This window comes from Dryobates pubescens, chromosome 2 (assembly GCF_014839835.1).
Source record: "Dryobates pubescens isolate bDryPub1 chromosome 2, bDryPub1.pri, whole genome shotgun sequence".
NCBI lineage: Eukaryota > Metazoa > Chordata > Aves > Piciformes > Picidae > Dryobates > Dryobates pubescens.
In genome coordinates, this window is record NC_071613.1 from 16,781,338 (window position 1) to 16,798,245 (window position 16,908).

The 16,908-nt window shown below is 47.3% G+C and overlaps 1 protein-coding gene across 1 annotated transcript in view; it reads left to right on the forward strand.

The window, feature by feature from the left end:
• The first annotated feature begins 2,473 nt into the window (after positions 1 to 2,473).
• The window catches only part of TOGARAM2 (TOG array regulator of axonemal microtubules 2), a 46,698-nt gene continuing 32,263 nt past the window's right edge, over positions 2,474 to 16,908 (forward strand). Inside the window, exons 1-2 of the mRNA XM_054169053.1 lie at positions 2,474 to 2,619; positions 10,554 to 10,999. Of these exons, the coding sequence (XP_054025028.1) occupies positions 2,474 to 2,619; positions 10,554 to 10,999 (592 nt within the window). The remainder of the gene's footprint in view (positions 2,620 to 10,553; positions 11,000 to 16,908) is intronic.

Consider the following 16,908-nt stretch of genomic DNA (forward strand, 5'->3'; position numbering starts at 1 on the left):
TGGTGAAGGATGAAATGCTCTCTCTGGAAAGCAGGTTTGAAGAGCTGAGAGACGTGGGGCTCTTTGGTCTGGAGAAGAGAAAGCTGAGGAGGAGATCCGGTCAGTATTTACAACTATCCAAAGGGTGAGTGTCAAGAAAAAGGGGCCAGGCTCTTGTCAGTGGTGCCCAGTGATAGGATGAGGGCCAATGGACACAGACTGGAACACAGGAAATTCTGCCTCAGCACAAGGAAGAACTTGCCTTGAGAGTGTGCTGGAGCATTGCAGTAGGCTGTCCAGAGAGGTGGTGCAGTTTCCTTCTCTGGAGACTTTCCAAACCCACCTGTGTGGCCTGCCCTGGGTGCTCCTGCTTTGGCAGGGCATTTGGACTCAACGATCTCCAGAGGTCCCATCCAATCCTGTACCGCTCTGTGATTCTAATGAAGGAGGAAGCGAACCTAAGACTTGACATTGTTTTGCAAAGCATCTGCTGTTCCTGATTTCTTAACTCCTACATTTCATTCTAATCTGTTGCTTTGTCCACAGCATCGGGGTTGCAGCATTGTCTGGGAGCACAGGGAATTGTGCCACTGAAAAAGCTGGAAAAGACCTCATGCTGTCTATGGAGAGCTGGAAGTAGGAAGGCAGCATGTGGAGGTTCGCAGTCTTTGGAGGGTTTTGACTGACAGTAAATTAATGTCTTAATAATTTTTAGCTTTTATTTTGCTTCAGAGATGCTGTGCAGATGAATGCCAGCACTTTAAGCACTCTCACAAACCAACAAATTAGGCTGAAGTGATGCCTACGTTTTTAACGGGCAGTGATGCTGCTGTGTGAATCAGGCCAAAAGCTGGATGAGGATGCAGGCCTGCCCATCTTGGGCCCCTCACTACAAGAGAGACCTCAAGGTGCTGTCCAAAGATGTCCAAATAAGAGCAACCAGCTGCTGAAGGGCCTTGAACACAACTCTTAGAAGGAGCAGCTGAGGGAACTGGGGTTGTTTAGTCTTAGAGGAGGCTGAGAGGAGACCTCAACACCCTCTACAACTAGCCAAAAGAAGGCTGTAGCCAGGTAAGGGTCAGCCTCTTCTCACATGCAACAAGTGACAGGAAAAGGAAACGGCCACAAGCTGTGCCAGAGAAGGTTCAGAAAGGATTCTCGAGCACTGGAACAGGCTGCGCTGGGACTTGCTGAGTGGTAGAGGCTTAGCAGTAGTGTGGAGCGCCCCCTAGTGGAGCGCTCGGTGAGCGTCTGGACTTGGTCTGGAAAGTCTCTTCCGCACTCAACAGTTCCATGGTTCTGTCTCAGGTGAGTGCTGTCTGCCGAGCTTTTGGGATGTGGAGCAGTGCAGGAAGAAACTGAGTTTTGGTTGTGCAAGGTCCGACCTGTATGTGCCCAGGCCTTTCCAGAAGTTGGCACAGGAGCCCTAGGCTGGGGTCAAAGAGCAGGCAGAGTATCTTGTTGGCACTGTTTGGTTATGGGGAGTGGTGGCACTGGGACCTGGCAGCAGGCAGAGGAGGAGGATTTCCAGAGTGCTTGGTTCATTCTTTGGTTTTGCTGACAGGTTTTGCAAATCTGTATCAAACCAGCTGGTGGCAGGGGTATAAGCTGTGGTTTCCTGTGCTGGTGTTAGGACAGCTGGGTCACACTGACCTCTGTGCTCTCCACCTGCACCATCTTCAAGCAGCTCTTCTGTGTGAAACTCTTTGAGTATGACAGCTGCAAGCAGCTGGGTTGGTAGTTCCAAAACACAGTTTCCTTAGAGCTGGTAGCTTGGCAGTTCTCTGCACTGTGATCCTTACAACCGTTTAACCTGCAAAGGATAGCTGATGACTAAGCTGTTTGTGCCTTTGTCTTACAATGATGCACCATCCTCTGGAGAAAGAGGCTGGAAATCTTCCTTCCAAGGGGTAGGCCCTTCCTTGCAGCTCTAATCCTGATAGAGTAAGGAAGAGAGCCTGGAAGACAGACCAGCTGCTCATTTGGAGCACTGGAGAGTGGAAGAGGGTTTGTGTAGTCCAAGGTGTGTTTAGAGCAGCCCTCCATGGTCCATAAACCAATAGTGTGGAAACTGAGGGGAACTTTTCTTTAGTGTTGTGCCCAGTGTACAGCCCTGTATTTAACATTTGTCCAGGCACCACTGCACAGAGCAAGGGATTATTGCTAGTTTGGGCTGTGTTTTTTTCACAGGGTGGTGACTTCTGTTTAGAGAAGTAAATAGACTTTGACTGTTTTGTGATTGGAGGCTGTGATGAGGTAGGGGTCAGTCTCTTCTCTCTAGTATCAGGTGATAGAATGAAAGGAAGTGTCCTGAAATTGTGCCAGGGAAGGATTAGGTTGGAGATTAGGAAAAGTTTCTTTGCTGCAAGAGTGGTCAGGCATTGGAACAGGCTGCCCAGAGAAGTGGTGGAGTCCCCTTCCCTGGAGGTGTCTAAGAAACGTTTGGACATGGCACTTTGCGACATGATTTAATGGCCAAGATGGTCTTAGGTCGATGGTTGGACTCGATGATCGTAGAGATCTTTCGCAACCAGACGAGTTCTGTGATTCTCTGGGTGTGATACCAGGAATGGCCACGGAGTGGCACACCAGCTCCACAAATACTCTTGGCATTACTGGGCAGCAAGAGCGCCACCTGCGGTGCGTCTTGGAGAGTGGCTTCCTGGCTCATTGCTAAATGTAGCCTGCTGTAAGACTCTGACTCCCATTCTAGCCTCTTGTTACAGTCCTGCTTCCACAGGGACTTAGTACTACACCAGGGTCTAGTGCAAGAGATGCTTGTCGCCCCTCCTAAGTATTTCAGTGTTTCATCTGATTCTCTGAATTTTTTTTAGGTGGATTAAGAGCTGCCTGCCTGGGATGTGCACCTGGGTCTGTTACAGGTTCTGCTATAGAATGGCTTGGAGGATGGATGTTATGCTTTTGGTCTCCCTGAGTGCCATGGGAAGCGATTTAATTGGTTTTAAGGCAGCACAACCTCTTTTTTTTTTTCATCCTTTGAAATTACTTTTGCTAAGGGCTTCTCTGTCACAAAGTAACTGTCTCGGTAACATTGGTTAACGAGAAGCCAAGAGCAGCAAAATGTGCTGTTGGAGACAGGATAGTGGAGAAGAGTGTGAAAAGGGAGAACAGAAAGAAAGATTCCTGATTACTGGGAACATCAGCATGCAGACATTTGAAAGCTAGCCATGAAAACTGAGGAGAAGGCATACAGCTCGATGGCAGTGCTGTAGTTTAGGCTGTCTCTCCATGAAGCAAGGGCTGGGTGCTACATTTTGCCCTTCTTTGCGTGGGGGGAACTGTTTTGTGGTGAGGAAACTTCATTCTGTGTGCAGGTTTGCCCTCTGCTGCTTTCACTTCTGCCTACTACACCAAGATGAAGTCTCTAAGAAACTCATCTGTGGCTTTTGGGATGTTAGTTCCCTGCTCCTTGGAAGAAGGGGGCTGGAGAAAGAGGATTTGAAACTATTATGCTTTGATAGGACAAGGGGAATTGTTTCTTCAACTAGAGGAGGATGGACATTAGATTGGACATTAGGAAGAAATTCTTTACTGTGAGGATGGTGAGACACTGGAATGGGTTGCCCAGAGAAATTGTGAACACCTCAACCCTGGAAGCCTGGTCTAATGGGAGGTGGCCTTGCCTGTGGCAGGGAGGTTGGAACTAGATGATCTTTAAGGTCCCCTCCAACTTAATCCATTCTATAACTGCAGCAGTGTCCAAATTCACAGCTGTGGCACCTTGAGGAACCATCCAGGAGACTCTCTGCTTCCCTGCTTTGTAGGAAAGACAGATATTTTGGGAGTTAAATCATGGTGGGTGGCTTAACACTTCAGTTTTGCTTCAGGATGAGTGACCCCAGAAGGGAAAATTATTCTTCCATCTCCAGTCTGCTACAAGTGGGTGACTGCTACTTTGGCTGCTTGCCTGGTGGTCATAACCTTCCAGTTTGGGACTGGCTTTAGTATTAATAGTTAGCATTAATATTAGTTTAAGTTTTGCCACCTTCCTCCTGGCAGGTAGGTCCCAGATTTCTCTAACTGGGTGTACAGAGCTCTTGGAGTCAGAAGGGCTGCTGGAGCTGTGGTTTGGGAGTGACCTTGTAAAGCAGGTAGCACATAATACTAAGTTAGAGCATCTGGGTAGCTGAGCTCCTGTGACAGCTGTGGTGGCTTTCAATTAATTCAGACATCTGTAAGGGCTTGTTTTGAACTGAGTAGAAAGATCTGTTCCTGTTGGGGTTGCAGTAATACCTTGTGGGAAGCCACTGTGCTTGAGCAGTGGCAATAATTTGGCCAAATGTGCTTTATTGTTGCCAGGATGATTGGTTTTGACTCAGCTGGTGCTTGAAAAATAGACTCTTTTTTGGGCCTTTTCCCCCTAACTACCTTATACCCAGCCCTTGCAAACCCCAGAAGATCATAAAGAAAATCCTGCTTGGAAGAGAGCCTCGGCCTCTGCACGAGGAACATTTTGTCCAAGTGCTTTCATCTCAGCTTCTGTTTTGGCAGCAAGGTACAAAATCACTCAGCAAAGAGGTAAAGAGAGAGAAATGAGATTTGTGTGAGTGAATCTCATGTTATCTAGGAGGGGAAGTGAAATCATGGTCAGACCTGGAGTCTATCCAAAGCTCTTCTAATCATGAAGATGGGGTTAACTAGGTTATTTCAATACTTTGGCTCAGTAATGATCACTATAAGGCATTTAGGAATAACTTAAGGAATTAATGGTGCATTTTGTCCTTGAGAAGAAAGTATTTCCCTCCATGGGGGCTTGGAAGGGAAGGGTTTTTTCCTCTGGGTTCCTCCCATAGTGATTACTGCTCACACAAGCTTAGCACCCCCTTGATCTCTGCATCTCTGAATTGGAGGACTTTTTGCCTTCATGAACACTAGAGAGCACTTGTGTGCCAGTTCTTTTAGTGACTCCCCAGAGCCCCTGTGATAAATCAATCAGCAGTATTTTGATGCCTGATGGCACTTTTCAGAAGGAGCAGGCTTGTGTGGCACTTGTCATGCCCTCTGACATGTAGTCAACTCCTTCTTTAATTTCGGCTGTTGGCCAGCAGGGGGTCGAGAGGAAGGGGAACAATAAATGATTTATTTATCTTGAGGCTTAGGGGTGCTGGTGGATGAGAAGCTCACCATGAGCCACCAGTGAGCACTTGCAGCCCAGAAAGCCAATCACATCCTGGGCTGCATCAAGAGAAGCATAGCCAGCAGGTCAAGGGAGATGATTCTCCCCTTCTACACTGCTCTGGTGAGACCCCACCTGGAGTACTGTGTCCAGTTCTGGAGCTCCTATTACAGGAAGGATCTGGAGGTGCTGGAAGGTGTCCAGAGAAGGGCCATGAGAGTGATCAGAGGGCTGGAGCTGCTCTCCTGTGAGGACAGACTGAGAGATTTTGGGCTGTTTGGTCTGGAGAAGAGAAGGCTCTGAGGAGACCTTATTGTAGCCTTCCAGTATCTGAAGGGGCCTATGAGAAAGCTGGGGAGGGACTTTTGAGGGTGTCAGGTAATGATAGGACTGGGGGGGATGGAGCAAAACTAGAAGTGGGGAGATTCAGATTAGATGTTAAGAAGAAGTTCTTCACCATAAGGGTGGTGAGAGACAGGCACAGGTTGCCCAGGGAGGTGGTGGAAGCCTCATCCCTGGAGGTTTTTAAGCCAGGCTGGATGTGGCTCTGGGCAAGCTGCTCTGGTGTGAGGGGTCCCTGCCATTCTTAAAATGTTGGAGACAGAAAAAAAAAAACCAACAAAAAGCAAGCACTTGGTGACCATTTTTGAAGTTCAGCAGTGAGAGCATCTCTGGAGATACACAGAAATTAAGTGCGACGCTGAGGCCAGGCACAGGAGCCAATGTCACTCTGTCACTCAGGAGAGGAAATGGCTGATCAGACAAGACATCTAACTTTGAGGCCAAACATTTATTTTCTCCCAAAGATTTAAGATTAGTGCCTTAACTGCATCTGCTAAGATATGCACTGAATGTCAAAAACAGGCCTTGCTGACTAGAACTCCAAGTGTCATCTCATTATGGCTGTTGAAGGATCAGATCAGATTCTCCTGCATGAATTTTCCTTTCCATTAACCTCCCCAGTCAGCTGGATGCTTTCTGTTGCTGGATTAGCACCTCCTAAAAAAACCCTGTTCTTGTTCCCCTCAGCATCCCTCCATCTGTCACTCCTTCCTTTGCCTAACACCTCTTACTTGCCAGGGCCAAATAAACAGTGCCATTTGAAAACCAGCATTGAACACTGTTCCCTGTGTTAGTGCTGTAAGGACTTAGTTTAGTGTTGACCCTTCACTGATGGGTCAAGGGTTGGACTGGATGATCTTTGAGGTCTCTTCCAACCAGATGTATTCTGTGATTCTGTTTCATGGGATGGTTCCCACAGCTGATTTGGGGTGTGGATGCCTGCCTGTGTCACTGAGATGAAGAAATCCACCCCCACACCTTGTGAGTAAAGTAGTAAGAGAATAAGGGATGGATCTGCAGCTGAGGGTTGATGATCTGACTGAAAACAAACTGCCTTCTTGACAGCTGCCCCAACTCTTTGCCTTGCTCTGTGATTTCCTGCTTGCTTTTCCCTCCCCAGCTAGCTTTGAAACAGCCTCTGCAAGGTGCTTAGCACTTCCACCTGAACTCATAATCCTTTGCCAAGAGCTCTGAAGCACCCTGGCTATATATTCATGGAATCATAGAATGGTTTGGGTTGAAAGAGTCCTTAAAGATCACATAGTTCCAACCCTCCTGCCACAGGCAGGGGCACCTCACACTAGAGGAGGCTGCTCAAGGCCCTGTCCGACCTGGTCTTAAAACACTTCCGGGGAGGGGGATCCACCTCTCTGGGCAGCCTGTTCCAGTGTCTCTGCACCCTCACTGGAAAGAATGAATGTCTCCCTAATATGTACTCTACCTCTCCCCTCTTCCAGCCTAAAGCCATTCCCTCCTGTCCTATCACTGTAAGCCCTTGGAAAAAGGCTATTGCTGGGACTGCTTGGCTAATGCTGATGTAGACACAAAGGTGTGTCTGCCCAGGCCTGTCTTTGGAGTGTGCCCTGCGACAAACCTCCTGCCAGCACTGCATGAAGCTCACGAAGGTATGTATAGGTGAACCATTGATTATGTAGCTGCAAGGGGCTGTGAAAGTTGACAGGTTTGCAAGGGGAATAGAGCCTGTCTCACAAAGGTGAGAGATGAGGTGTGCTTAATCAGGAATGTGTGAATGGACAGGCAGGATGGGTCTCAGGTCTCCTGTCATGTTGTGGTGGGTTGAAAATTCCCCCCCCAACATAAAATTGCCAGACCAGCTCAGCTGGAAAGCAAATGAAGCTATAGTTACAAGCAAAACTACAATCTAAAAATGAAAAGCAATGAATATGTACAAAATATACAATACTTAAATAAATGTACAGTTTATAAACAACACGAGAACCCCCCTGGACAAACCAGGGGGCTACCAACAGCTTCCCCTTCCCTGCTCCCCTCCCAACCCCCCTGTACACGGGACAAGAGAAAGAGCAGAGTTGCTGTTAGTTACTTAACCATGACAAGAACATATTCAAGGTCAGCAAAGCCAGCAGAAACACAAGTTAGTATCTGCCAGAGTGAGGAAGCTGAAAAGAGAGAAAGTTAGCTTACCAAACTAACTTTTGTGTTAGGTATCTGTCCAGTGGGATTATTAAGAATTTGCTATCATTTTCCTTTTTAACATCCAATGGTGATTTATTTACATTCTACCACATCCTGTTCAAGATCTGTGGAAAATTTTCCAGGCACAGCCTGAAACTACCACATCTGTCCAGAGTCCCATTTCTGGAAGTCCTGGGCTTGGTATGCTTAAAGCAAGGCACGAGTGCCCCATGCCCTGTGGGCAGATACAGTATTTCATTCTAATGGTGGCTATAATCCCAGCCCTGTTCTCTGCTCCAGAGTGCTTGATGTGAACTGTTGGGAAACTTATGAACAAGACAAGAAAGGAAGATCCCCAAGGGATCTGGTTTCCAGTCACACCTCAGTTCAGCTCCTTTGCACTCCCTAGGATGCCTCCTTGAAACATCAGGTATTTGAGGAAACAAAGCAGGTGAACCCAATGCTGACCTGCCAAGGCTCTTTTACCTCACTCTCAGTGGAGTCATCCAAAGTGCAGACTCTCTTTAAATCAATTTTATATAAGCTCTTAATTACACAGCTTAAAAAAATGAAAATTAAATGATGGCCAGATGTGAAACAGAGTAAGACACTAACTCTTACCTGAAAAGAGAAGGTAGATGGTTTTGCACTGAAATATATTTAACTGTTTATGCACCATGCAGGAGTCTGGAGGCTTTTCTGTTGCTGTTCTGGAGACTGCTAATATGTTTGCTGTATTGGAAAAGCTTTGTGATGAGCAGGCAAACCACACTGCAGTGTGGTGGTTCTTCCTCTTCTCACACTCCCTTTCCCAAAGTAGAACGGATCAGTGGCATGGGGATGCTGCCTTCTAGTCAGGATCTGGTCTATTTTCATGTAACCCTCCTGATGCGTCAAAGCAAAGCCCAAAAGACGCAATGCTGGGTTGAAAGTTGTTCCTGCTGTTTTCTAGCTCTGTCCGGTTTGCATTGCTACAGCTGCTCTTAGGGAGAGGCAGGTGATGTGCCTCAGTTGTGTGAAGCAAGGACTAGGCTGCTAATGGTCAGGCATCAATTTACTCCTCCAGCTCTACTTCTGAGGTAATGCAGCTGTGGCTAGTAGGTCCAGAGAGGTTCTCCTTCCCCTCTACTCTGCCCTGATGAGGCCACGTCTTGGATATTGTGTCCAGTTCTGGGCCACTTAATTCAAGGAGGATCTCAGAGAACTGCTTGAAAAAGTTTAGTGTGGAGCCACAAGTATGATGGAGTGGAACATCTCCCTTATGGGGAAAGGCTGAAGGAACTGGGGCTCTTTAGCTTGGAGAAGAGGAGACTGAGAGGTGACCTCATTCATGTTTATAAAGATGTGAAGTGCTGTGTCAGGAGAACAGAGCCAGGCTCTGCTCAGTGATGTCCAGTGATAGTACAAGGGGCAATGGGTGCAAGCTGGAGTGGAGCAGGTTCCATGTGAACACAAGGAAAAACTTTTTAACTGTGAGGGTGGCACAGCACCAGAATGGGCTGCCCAGAGAGGTTGTGGAGTCTCTTTCTCTGGAGATATTCAAAACCCTCATGGCTGCATTCCTGTGTGACCTACTTTAGATGACCCTGCTCTGGCAGGGGGGTGGACTGGATGATCTTTCAAGGTCCCTTCCAACCCCTAACGTTCTGTGATTCTGTGAGCTTCAGAAAACACAAAGCTTCAAGAGTTTCAGTACATATAATTTCTTACTCAAAATGCAGTCTGAAAAGCAGCTGTAATTTAGGGCTGATTTTGTTTCTGGTTTTTTTCCCCCCACTTGAGTTCCTTAGGAAGCAGAAACAATGCCACATGTCTTGAGCACCCATTTGTGCAGATATCACGAGTGCAGAGGCAGCAGTGTGGTGAATTGTTCCAAGAGTAATTACTCAGCTGCATGTTGCTTGTATGTGAGCTGCTTGGAAAACATTTGCTAATAACCACCTTCTGCATCAAAGTCATCGTTGATTTGTAGACAGCAAAAGGAGTTACATTTGTCAGCTAATTTATTTATTCACAAACATTTCAACCCAAGCTTGTTTTTGCCAAACAAAGAAAATATCCCGTGTCAATAGAGCTTTATCAGTTATGACCTGAGCCAGCAGCTAAGTTAATATTTTAGCAAAGCATATTATCTCTTTAAATATTCAGCAGCACAATTATATAAGTGTTGAGAGAAGCAAAAGATTTTTAAAACAAAATGAGGGCATTATCAGTAGGATTTCTGAAGGCTGGTAGCTTCTCTTCCTTTGCTGAAGAGCTGGGCAGCCTTCTCCTGGAGAAGTGGCACTTGGGAATTTTACATAGAATCAGAGAATAGTCTGGGTTGGAATGGACCTCCAAAGGTCACATAGTCCAACCCCCTCTGCAGTCAGCAGGGGCATCCCCAACTATGATCAAGGTGCCCAGAGCACTATCGAGCCTCATCTTGGATACCTTCAGGGATGGGGCCTCAACTACCTCCCTGTGCAGCCTCTTCCAGTGTTCCACTACCCTCATAGCAAAGAACTTGTTCCTAACATCCAATCTAAATCTGCTCTTCTCTAGTTAAAGCCATTGCCCCTTGTCCTGTCACTGCAAGCCTTTGTAAACAGTCTCTCTCTCCATCCTTCTTGTAGGCCCCCTTCAGGTACTGCTGTTTTGATTTGGGTTACATTAATGAGGTGGGAAGTATAAAAATACAGTTATCTTTATCTTCCTGAAAACCCTGCCCCAAAGTGATGTGCAAACCAGTTAGATTTCATCTACAGGTTCTATTGGGTTGTGAATTCTACCAGGATGCTTCAGTACAATTTAGAGAATTCAGAAAATGGAAAAGGCTAAGCCACAAAACAGCTTCACCCCACTGATAAAAGGGAGGCAAGCCAGGAGCTTAGGGGAAGCTGATGAGAGATGGAGCAGGGATTTGGAGATGGTCCCTAGGGTCTCTCTTGGGTGGCAGGATCCAGAACCGCAGGTTTATAATCCAGGGTGTGGATAACGTGGCACAAATCCGAAGGAAAAGAGCCCCGCCAAAATCCAAGTGTCCTTGGGCACAGCTGCCAGGAGGCAAACTCCTGCAGCAGCGCTGCCTGAGCAGCGCAAGGGAAGCCTCACGGCCGACCTGTGCCAGCCCACAGCCGCAGGGTCACGGCAGGCAGGGAGCAGGAGCCCAGGGCAGGACCCCTGGCGAGAAGCCAGGTCCCAGTGCTGAGCTCTCCAATTCCGCCACGGATCCAGAGCCAGTCCAAAATGAGCGCCAAAACGAGAGCCCAGACGATATATTTAAGGTTGTCATTAAGATTCTCCTGGGCGATGTGTCCAGGGCCGATACGCACCGGGCGGGAAGAGCCCAGCCAATCACAGCTCCGGATCCCAGCGCGGGCTTCCCCTCACGGGCGAGTGCCTGTGAGGGACCTCAGCTCCCGGCGGGAAGAGCGGAGCCTTTCACCTGTCCCCCAGGGGCGGGAAAGGCAATTTCCCGCCTTTGTCTTCAACCATTAAACCTCCGCTGATGGAGGTGGGGGAAGGGGGTTTGGAGCGCCCCGTAATAACTGGAAGGCTGTTATTAGGTCTTCTCCAGGCTGAACATGCCCAGCTCCCTCAGCCTGTTGTGGTGGCAGAGGTGCTCCAAGCCCCTGATAATTTTTGTAGCCCTCCTCTGGACCTGCTCTATCAGGTCCACGTCCTGCCCGTAGTGCAAACTCTAGAGCTGTACACAGTACTCCAGGTGAGGTCTCACCAGAGCAAAGAATTCCTCCATACTTAATTTCTAACACCTAATGTAAGCAATAACTTGACTGTTTTTCATTTGTTATTTTCCTTTGCTGTGCGCTAGTGACTAGAAATAAGTTTCTACCCAAGACTGACAGGGATGGTGCAAGCCAGAACAGGAGCACTTTCTGGAAACATCCACAGGCTGGGCACAGTGGCTCTTTGATTCCATCAGGGTCAGACTTGCTCCTCTAGCTCCTGTTCCTTCCCCTCCTGTCCTCAGATCATTCAATGAAGGAAAAAGGAGTCAGAGTTGTATCCTATACTATTTCATTTGAAGAACAGCTGTATAAAGAAAACAGGCAAACAAAGAAAAAAACCTCAAAGAAGTGACAGGACAAGCCTCAATTTGTGTCAGGGGAGGTTCAGGTTGGATATTAGGAATAATTTCTTCACAGAGAGGATTCACAGGCTGCCCAGGGAGGTGGTGGAGTCACCATCTTTAGTGGTATTTATAAGATGCATGGATGTGAGGCTTATGGACATGGTTCAGTGGCAGTGGCTTAGCAGTAGTGGTGAGATTGTGAGCTCTAGGTGAGCAGTTGGCCTCGATGAGCTCCAAGGCCTCCTCCAACCTCAGCAGTTCTATGGCTCTATTATAAACTCCCCCACTCCTTTCACATAGGTTCAATTCAAGGTAGCCATAAAAAGCATTTTCTCCAGCATAAGCAAGGAGTTGTATTTAAAATAACGAAGGTGAAAGGGGGGGAATGTATCCCTCTACCACTGCAATCTATTGCATGAATTTAGTGTGGTCTGTAAATGCTTGGGTTTGGTCTGGTTTGGTTGTTTGGGATGGGGGTGTGGTTTGTTTGGGTTTTGTGTGCATTTTGTTACCTTGGGTTTTTTTATCTCTGTCTTTGTTGTAGTCTGGTTTTGTTGTTGGTTTATTATTACTATTCCAGGTGTTTGGTTGTTTGTGGGGTTTGTGTGTGTTTTGTTTCATTGTGTCTGGTTTTGATGTTGGGTTTTGCTCTTTTAAAGAAAAATCCACCAGCCTGTGCCTATTTTTCCTTTCCCTAGTGCTCCTCAGGCAGCTAATTTCTGGAGCTGCAGAGGATTTGAGCTAAAAGCTGTTAACCAGGAAATGGTGCCCTTCCTCATCCTGTCCCATCTCTGTGTTTGTTTTGTTACAGCAGACCTTCAGTACAGGAGAGTGAGGAAGAAGCCATTACATCACCATCTGAGACAGGCTGTTACCTGCCTGTGAATCTGAGAATCTTCCAGCTTCTGATGTGCCCTTGTGCCAAGCTCTTATCAGGCACTTATGGAAACTCGAAAGTGTTTTTTAAGGACTTCTTCAAAATTGGTGGCAGGTAAAAAGAGTTGCAGGCCTAAATTCTCTTGTCTCTGTTTCCAGTTCAAGTCTTCATCACCTTCATCTTTATCTCCAGTTCAAGTCCCTATTACCTTTATCACCCCTGATACCCACAGGCAAAGCTCTGAAATGTGAAGCTCTTAAGGTAGTGCTTCTGTAAAGGAGAATAGTACCCTTAAACTCTATGTTGGTTTAGACTTTTTGGAACACCTCAGCATTTTCTCCTCCAGCTGACTCAGTCCCAGTTCTTACCTTGACACAGACAGTTGTCACTAGATCACAGGAAGCTCTGTTTTGCTGGTCTCACTGCAGTTCTTTTGTTCTGAGGTCCTAGGTAAGGTTTGGAGTGGTTTGGCCTGCCTCAGTTTCCCGATGTATTTCATGCTTCTGGAGTCAGCTAATGGAGAGGTGCTAAGTGGTACTTGCGGCAATGCAAACTGCTCTGGGCTCATCAGAGGGAGGCTGCAATATAATTGTGAGTCCAAAGTATTACTGTCATAGTGTGCCATGACCTAGTGTTTCTGAGTCTGTCTGTTTATGCTTTAAAGTGGAAGTGTGTATTTTCTTTTCCTTTCTTCCTTTCATGATGAAATTAGAATCATAGAATCAGCCCTATTGAGCCTGACCTTGAATACTTCCAGGGATGGGGCCTCAACTATCTCTGTGGGCAACCTGTTCCAGTGTTCTCCCACACACTACCCTCATGGTAAATGTCATGGTTTGAAATTAGGGAAGAGCAGATTTAGATTGGACGTTAGGACAAAATTCTTTGCAATGAGGGTGGCACTGGGACAGGTTGTCCAGAGAAGTAGTTGAGGCCCCATCTCTGGAGATATTCAAGGAGAGGCTCACTTGGGTGGGCAACCTGATCTAGTTGATGATGTCCCTGCTCACTGCAGGGGGGTTGGACTAGATGACCTTTGGAGGTCCCTTCCAACCCAGGTGATTCTATGGTCTTTGTTCAGTGAACACATTTCTCTTAAGGAAACCAAAGCACTGTTTTGATGCCTTTTGTTTCAAGTGTTGGGCAACAGAGAGTTCTGCAAATGTAGATGCTGAAGCCACAGATTTTTCTACCTTGCTATTTTTTTCAATATATATAGCTTAGTAGAAAGGAGCTGTTTGCTTTACATGACCCTAAGGTGATGCTCTGCACAATTCTACTGCCACTCTTTGGATAATTTGATTTATTTGTCATGAAAGCACTTGGTGGAGGAAGGGTTATAGAAGATGGTATCCCTCTCAAAGCCCTTGGCCCTCTGCTGATATGGGGACAGTGTCTAATGAGTAAGGAAAAGATAGGGAGGTCTTGATTCTCCTCAGGGCTAGGCAAAACAGAGGCAAATGGAGAGAGGCAGCTACAGCAGTATCTGCACTCTTCCTGTTGGCTGTCAGCTTTTTTCCTGGGCTGTATAAGCTCACTGGCTCCAAACCTGTCAGCTTAGCTCCTAATTAACGTTTACTCTGGGCACTTGGGCCATTTCCCTTTTCCCTTGCAGGCTCAAATGCCACAAAGTGTTAATTGCCCTTGCCAATGTACAAATGAGGTTGCCATGGGGAAAACCCAGGGGCTTCCAATCCAGCAGAGGCTCCTGCATGCAAAAAAGAAGCTGTCTGCACTCTGGGCGGCTGCTGTGAAGGGCTGTGCTGCTCAGCAAGCTGGTCATGTGAAAGAAAATGTGCTGTGAGGAACACCTGAGCAGGCTTCTGGACCACAAGCATGTAAAATGGCAACATTCCCATCCCTGCTGCAGATAAGGGGAAAGCCCTGCTCAGCCTGTGCCCCTGCCTCCAGTGCTGCAAGACTTCAAAGCTGAGGGTGGAGATTTAGGTAAATAAGACCAAGCTGTGTTTGAGCAGATAGAGGCCATGCTTCATGTCTAGAGACAAAGGGTTTCAAGGCAATTTGTTTTGGTAACTTGTGTGGGATGATTGGGCTAGTCTTATCACAGAATCATAGAAATGAATCATCACATTGCTTTGATTAGGGAAGACCTCTAAGACCATCCAGTCCAACTGTCAGCCTGACACCACCATGGCCATTAAATCATGTGCCAAACTACCATGTCCATATGTTTCTTGAACATCTCCAGGGATGGTGACTCCACCAATTCCCTGGGCAGCCTGTTCCAAACATCATCAGATCCTGCAGGGAAGGTGGTGGAAACTTTCCCCTCCCTTTGACAAGTTTCCAGCAGACATATGCTTTGCTGTTTGCTTGCACATTGGGCACAGCTTTAGGGATGATTCTCACACAGAAGTCATGAGCAGGCCAGGAGGGACCAGGAACACGGTGCAGGTCAGTGAGTGCCTGAAAATCTGTGTGCTGCTGAGGTGCCTCAAAGGTTTTCAGCTGCAGTGCTCAGGGACCTGCCTGCCAGCCCTGCAGGCAAAAGATACTTCTTGCATCTCAGGCTTAAGATTTCTTCAGAGCAGTGGTTGCTATGCAGGCTTGTTTATCGCTGGTATGTGCCACTATTTGCCTGCTGAGCTTGGAACACCTGAAAAGGCAAGCCTGCTGTCGTGGAGAAGGCTTGACAAATGGCTGTCCCTACTGCCAGGTTTGGAAACGCAGAGTCTGGGCCAGAAGAAATCCTTCTTCCCTTGTGGGAGACAAGCCACAGGCAGGTTTTACAGCTCCTGGGGGCACTGCAAGCTTGACAGTGTGGAGTGAGATTTCCAAAGGGAAGGACACGCATGCTGGTGAAGGAGGTTGGTGACCAGCCCTGTCTTGTGCACTGCTGCTTTCTCAGCAAGCTGCAGCTCTGGTGGGGCTGATAGGAGGCAGGCAGGAGGGCTGCTTTTACTGCGCTCTGGCAGAGGTTGCTTGGTGCAAGCATCGCTCCCAGAAGGCAATAAAAGCTGGGAGAAACACTCAATGATTTTTTTTTTTCCTTTTATTTTTCTCTTTTCCAAAAGGGATTTTGAAAAGTCTTGTCTTAAAGCCAGAGGAGGGAAACTTCTGCTGGGTGACTACAGCTGGCTGCCAAAGAGTTGGGGTGTCATTTGCAAGGACATAATGCTGGGAGATGTGGAAGAAAAGCAGTGCCTGGGGTGGTGGACGACAGGAGGCGAGAGGAGGACAGGTGGGAGCTGCAGAGCAGATGGGACAGTTTGTCCATCAGGAAACTTCTCTTCATAAGAGGAGTGACAGCCTGGCCTCTGCCTACACAGGAGGTAGAGTGAGAGCTCCCAACTTGACTCAGGTGCTGCCCTTGGGGTCTTAGGGCTCTCTTTGCTGCTGTGTGTGGGCAAAGAGGCAAGTCCCCTCTCAGCTCCTGCTCAAACTCCCCTTGCTGTGACTGGGGCCAAAAGGCAGAAACTGAACCTTTAATCCTTCCTGAGCTCCTGCTGTTTTTTTCCAGGTAGAATCATGGAAGTCTGAACTCAAAAGAACCTTCTGAATCAGCCCCCAGTGAGGTTGAAGTCAGCGCTATATGGCTCCTGGAGGTGATGGTTCATCCCTGCAGGATGGAAATCAAGCCTGATCTTGCCAACTGTAGATGATCTTGGAGGTCTTTTCCAACCAAGTCAATTCTATGATTCTGTGGTTCAAGTAAGTTTAACCTTGGCGTCTCACTCCAAAGGATGTAGGGACGCTTGGAATCATTTTCCTCCAAGGAAAGCGAGAAGAAGCAAACTTTAGTGAGCTCTCAGCCTCTCTGATGCCTAAATGCCCTCATCCCAAAGTAGTACCACTCTGAAGAACAAACTTGCTTCCAGTTTAGCCTCTGTTTTCAAGAGAGTTTATTACTAAAAGTAGGAGTATTTGAAAATTGAATCTAGGAAAGGTGTGGGAGGATGAGGCTGGAAGACCCACAGTCCAACACATCATGAATTACTTCTCAGCTGCAGAGCTGTCAGCCTGCCACAGCAGCAGAGGGAGACCAACCCAACTCTCTGAAGGATTGAGACACAGGGACTCTGCTCATTATCAGAGGTGTTTGCTGGTTTCTTTCTCCTTCTGTTTCTCTCTCTAGAGAACATGCCTTTGCTTCACTGTTGGTTTTTTTATGTGTTTGTTTAATTCCCTTTCTTCCTGATAACATCCACGCTCCCTCACCCCTAACAATTTAGCAAGCTGGAGCTCTGCTGCAGAGAGCACTGCTGTAATAACAGCAGTAACTACTTGTATTTGTATAATGTCCATCACCCCAGGGCTTTTGGGAGTTCTGCAAAGCTTCCAAGCATTTGTTTGCAGTTTTCAGTTGGAGAAAATCTTGGA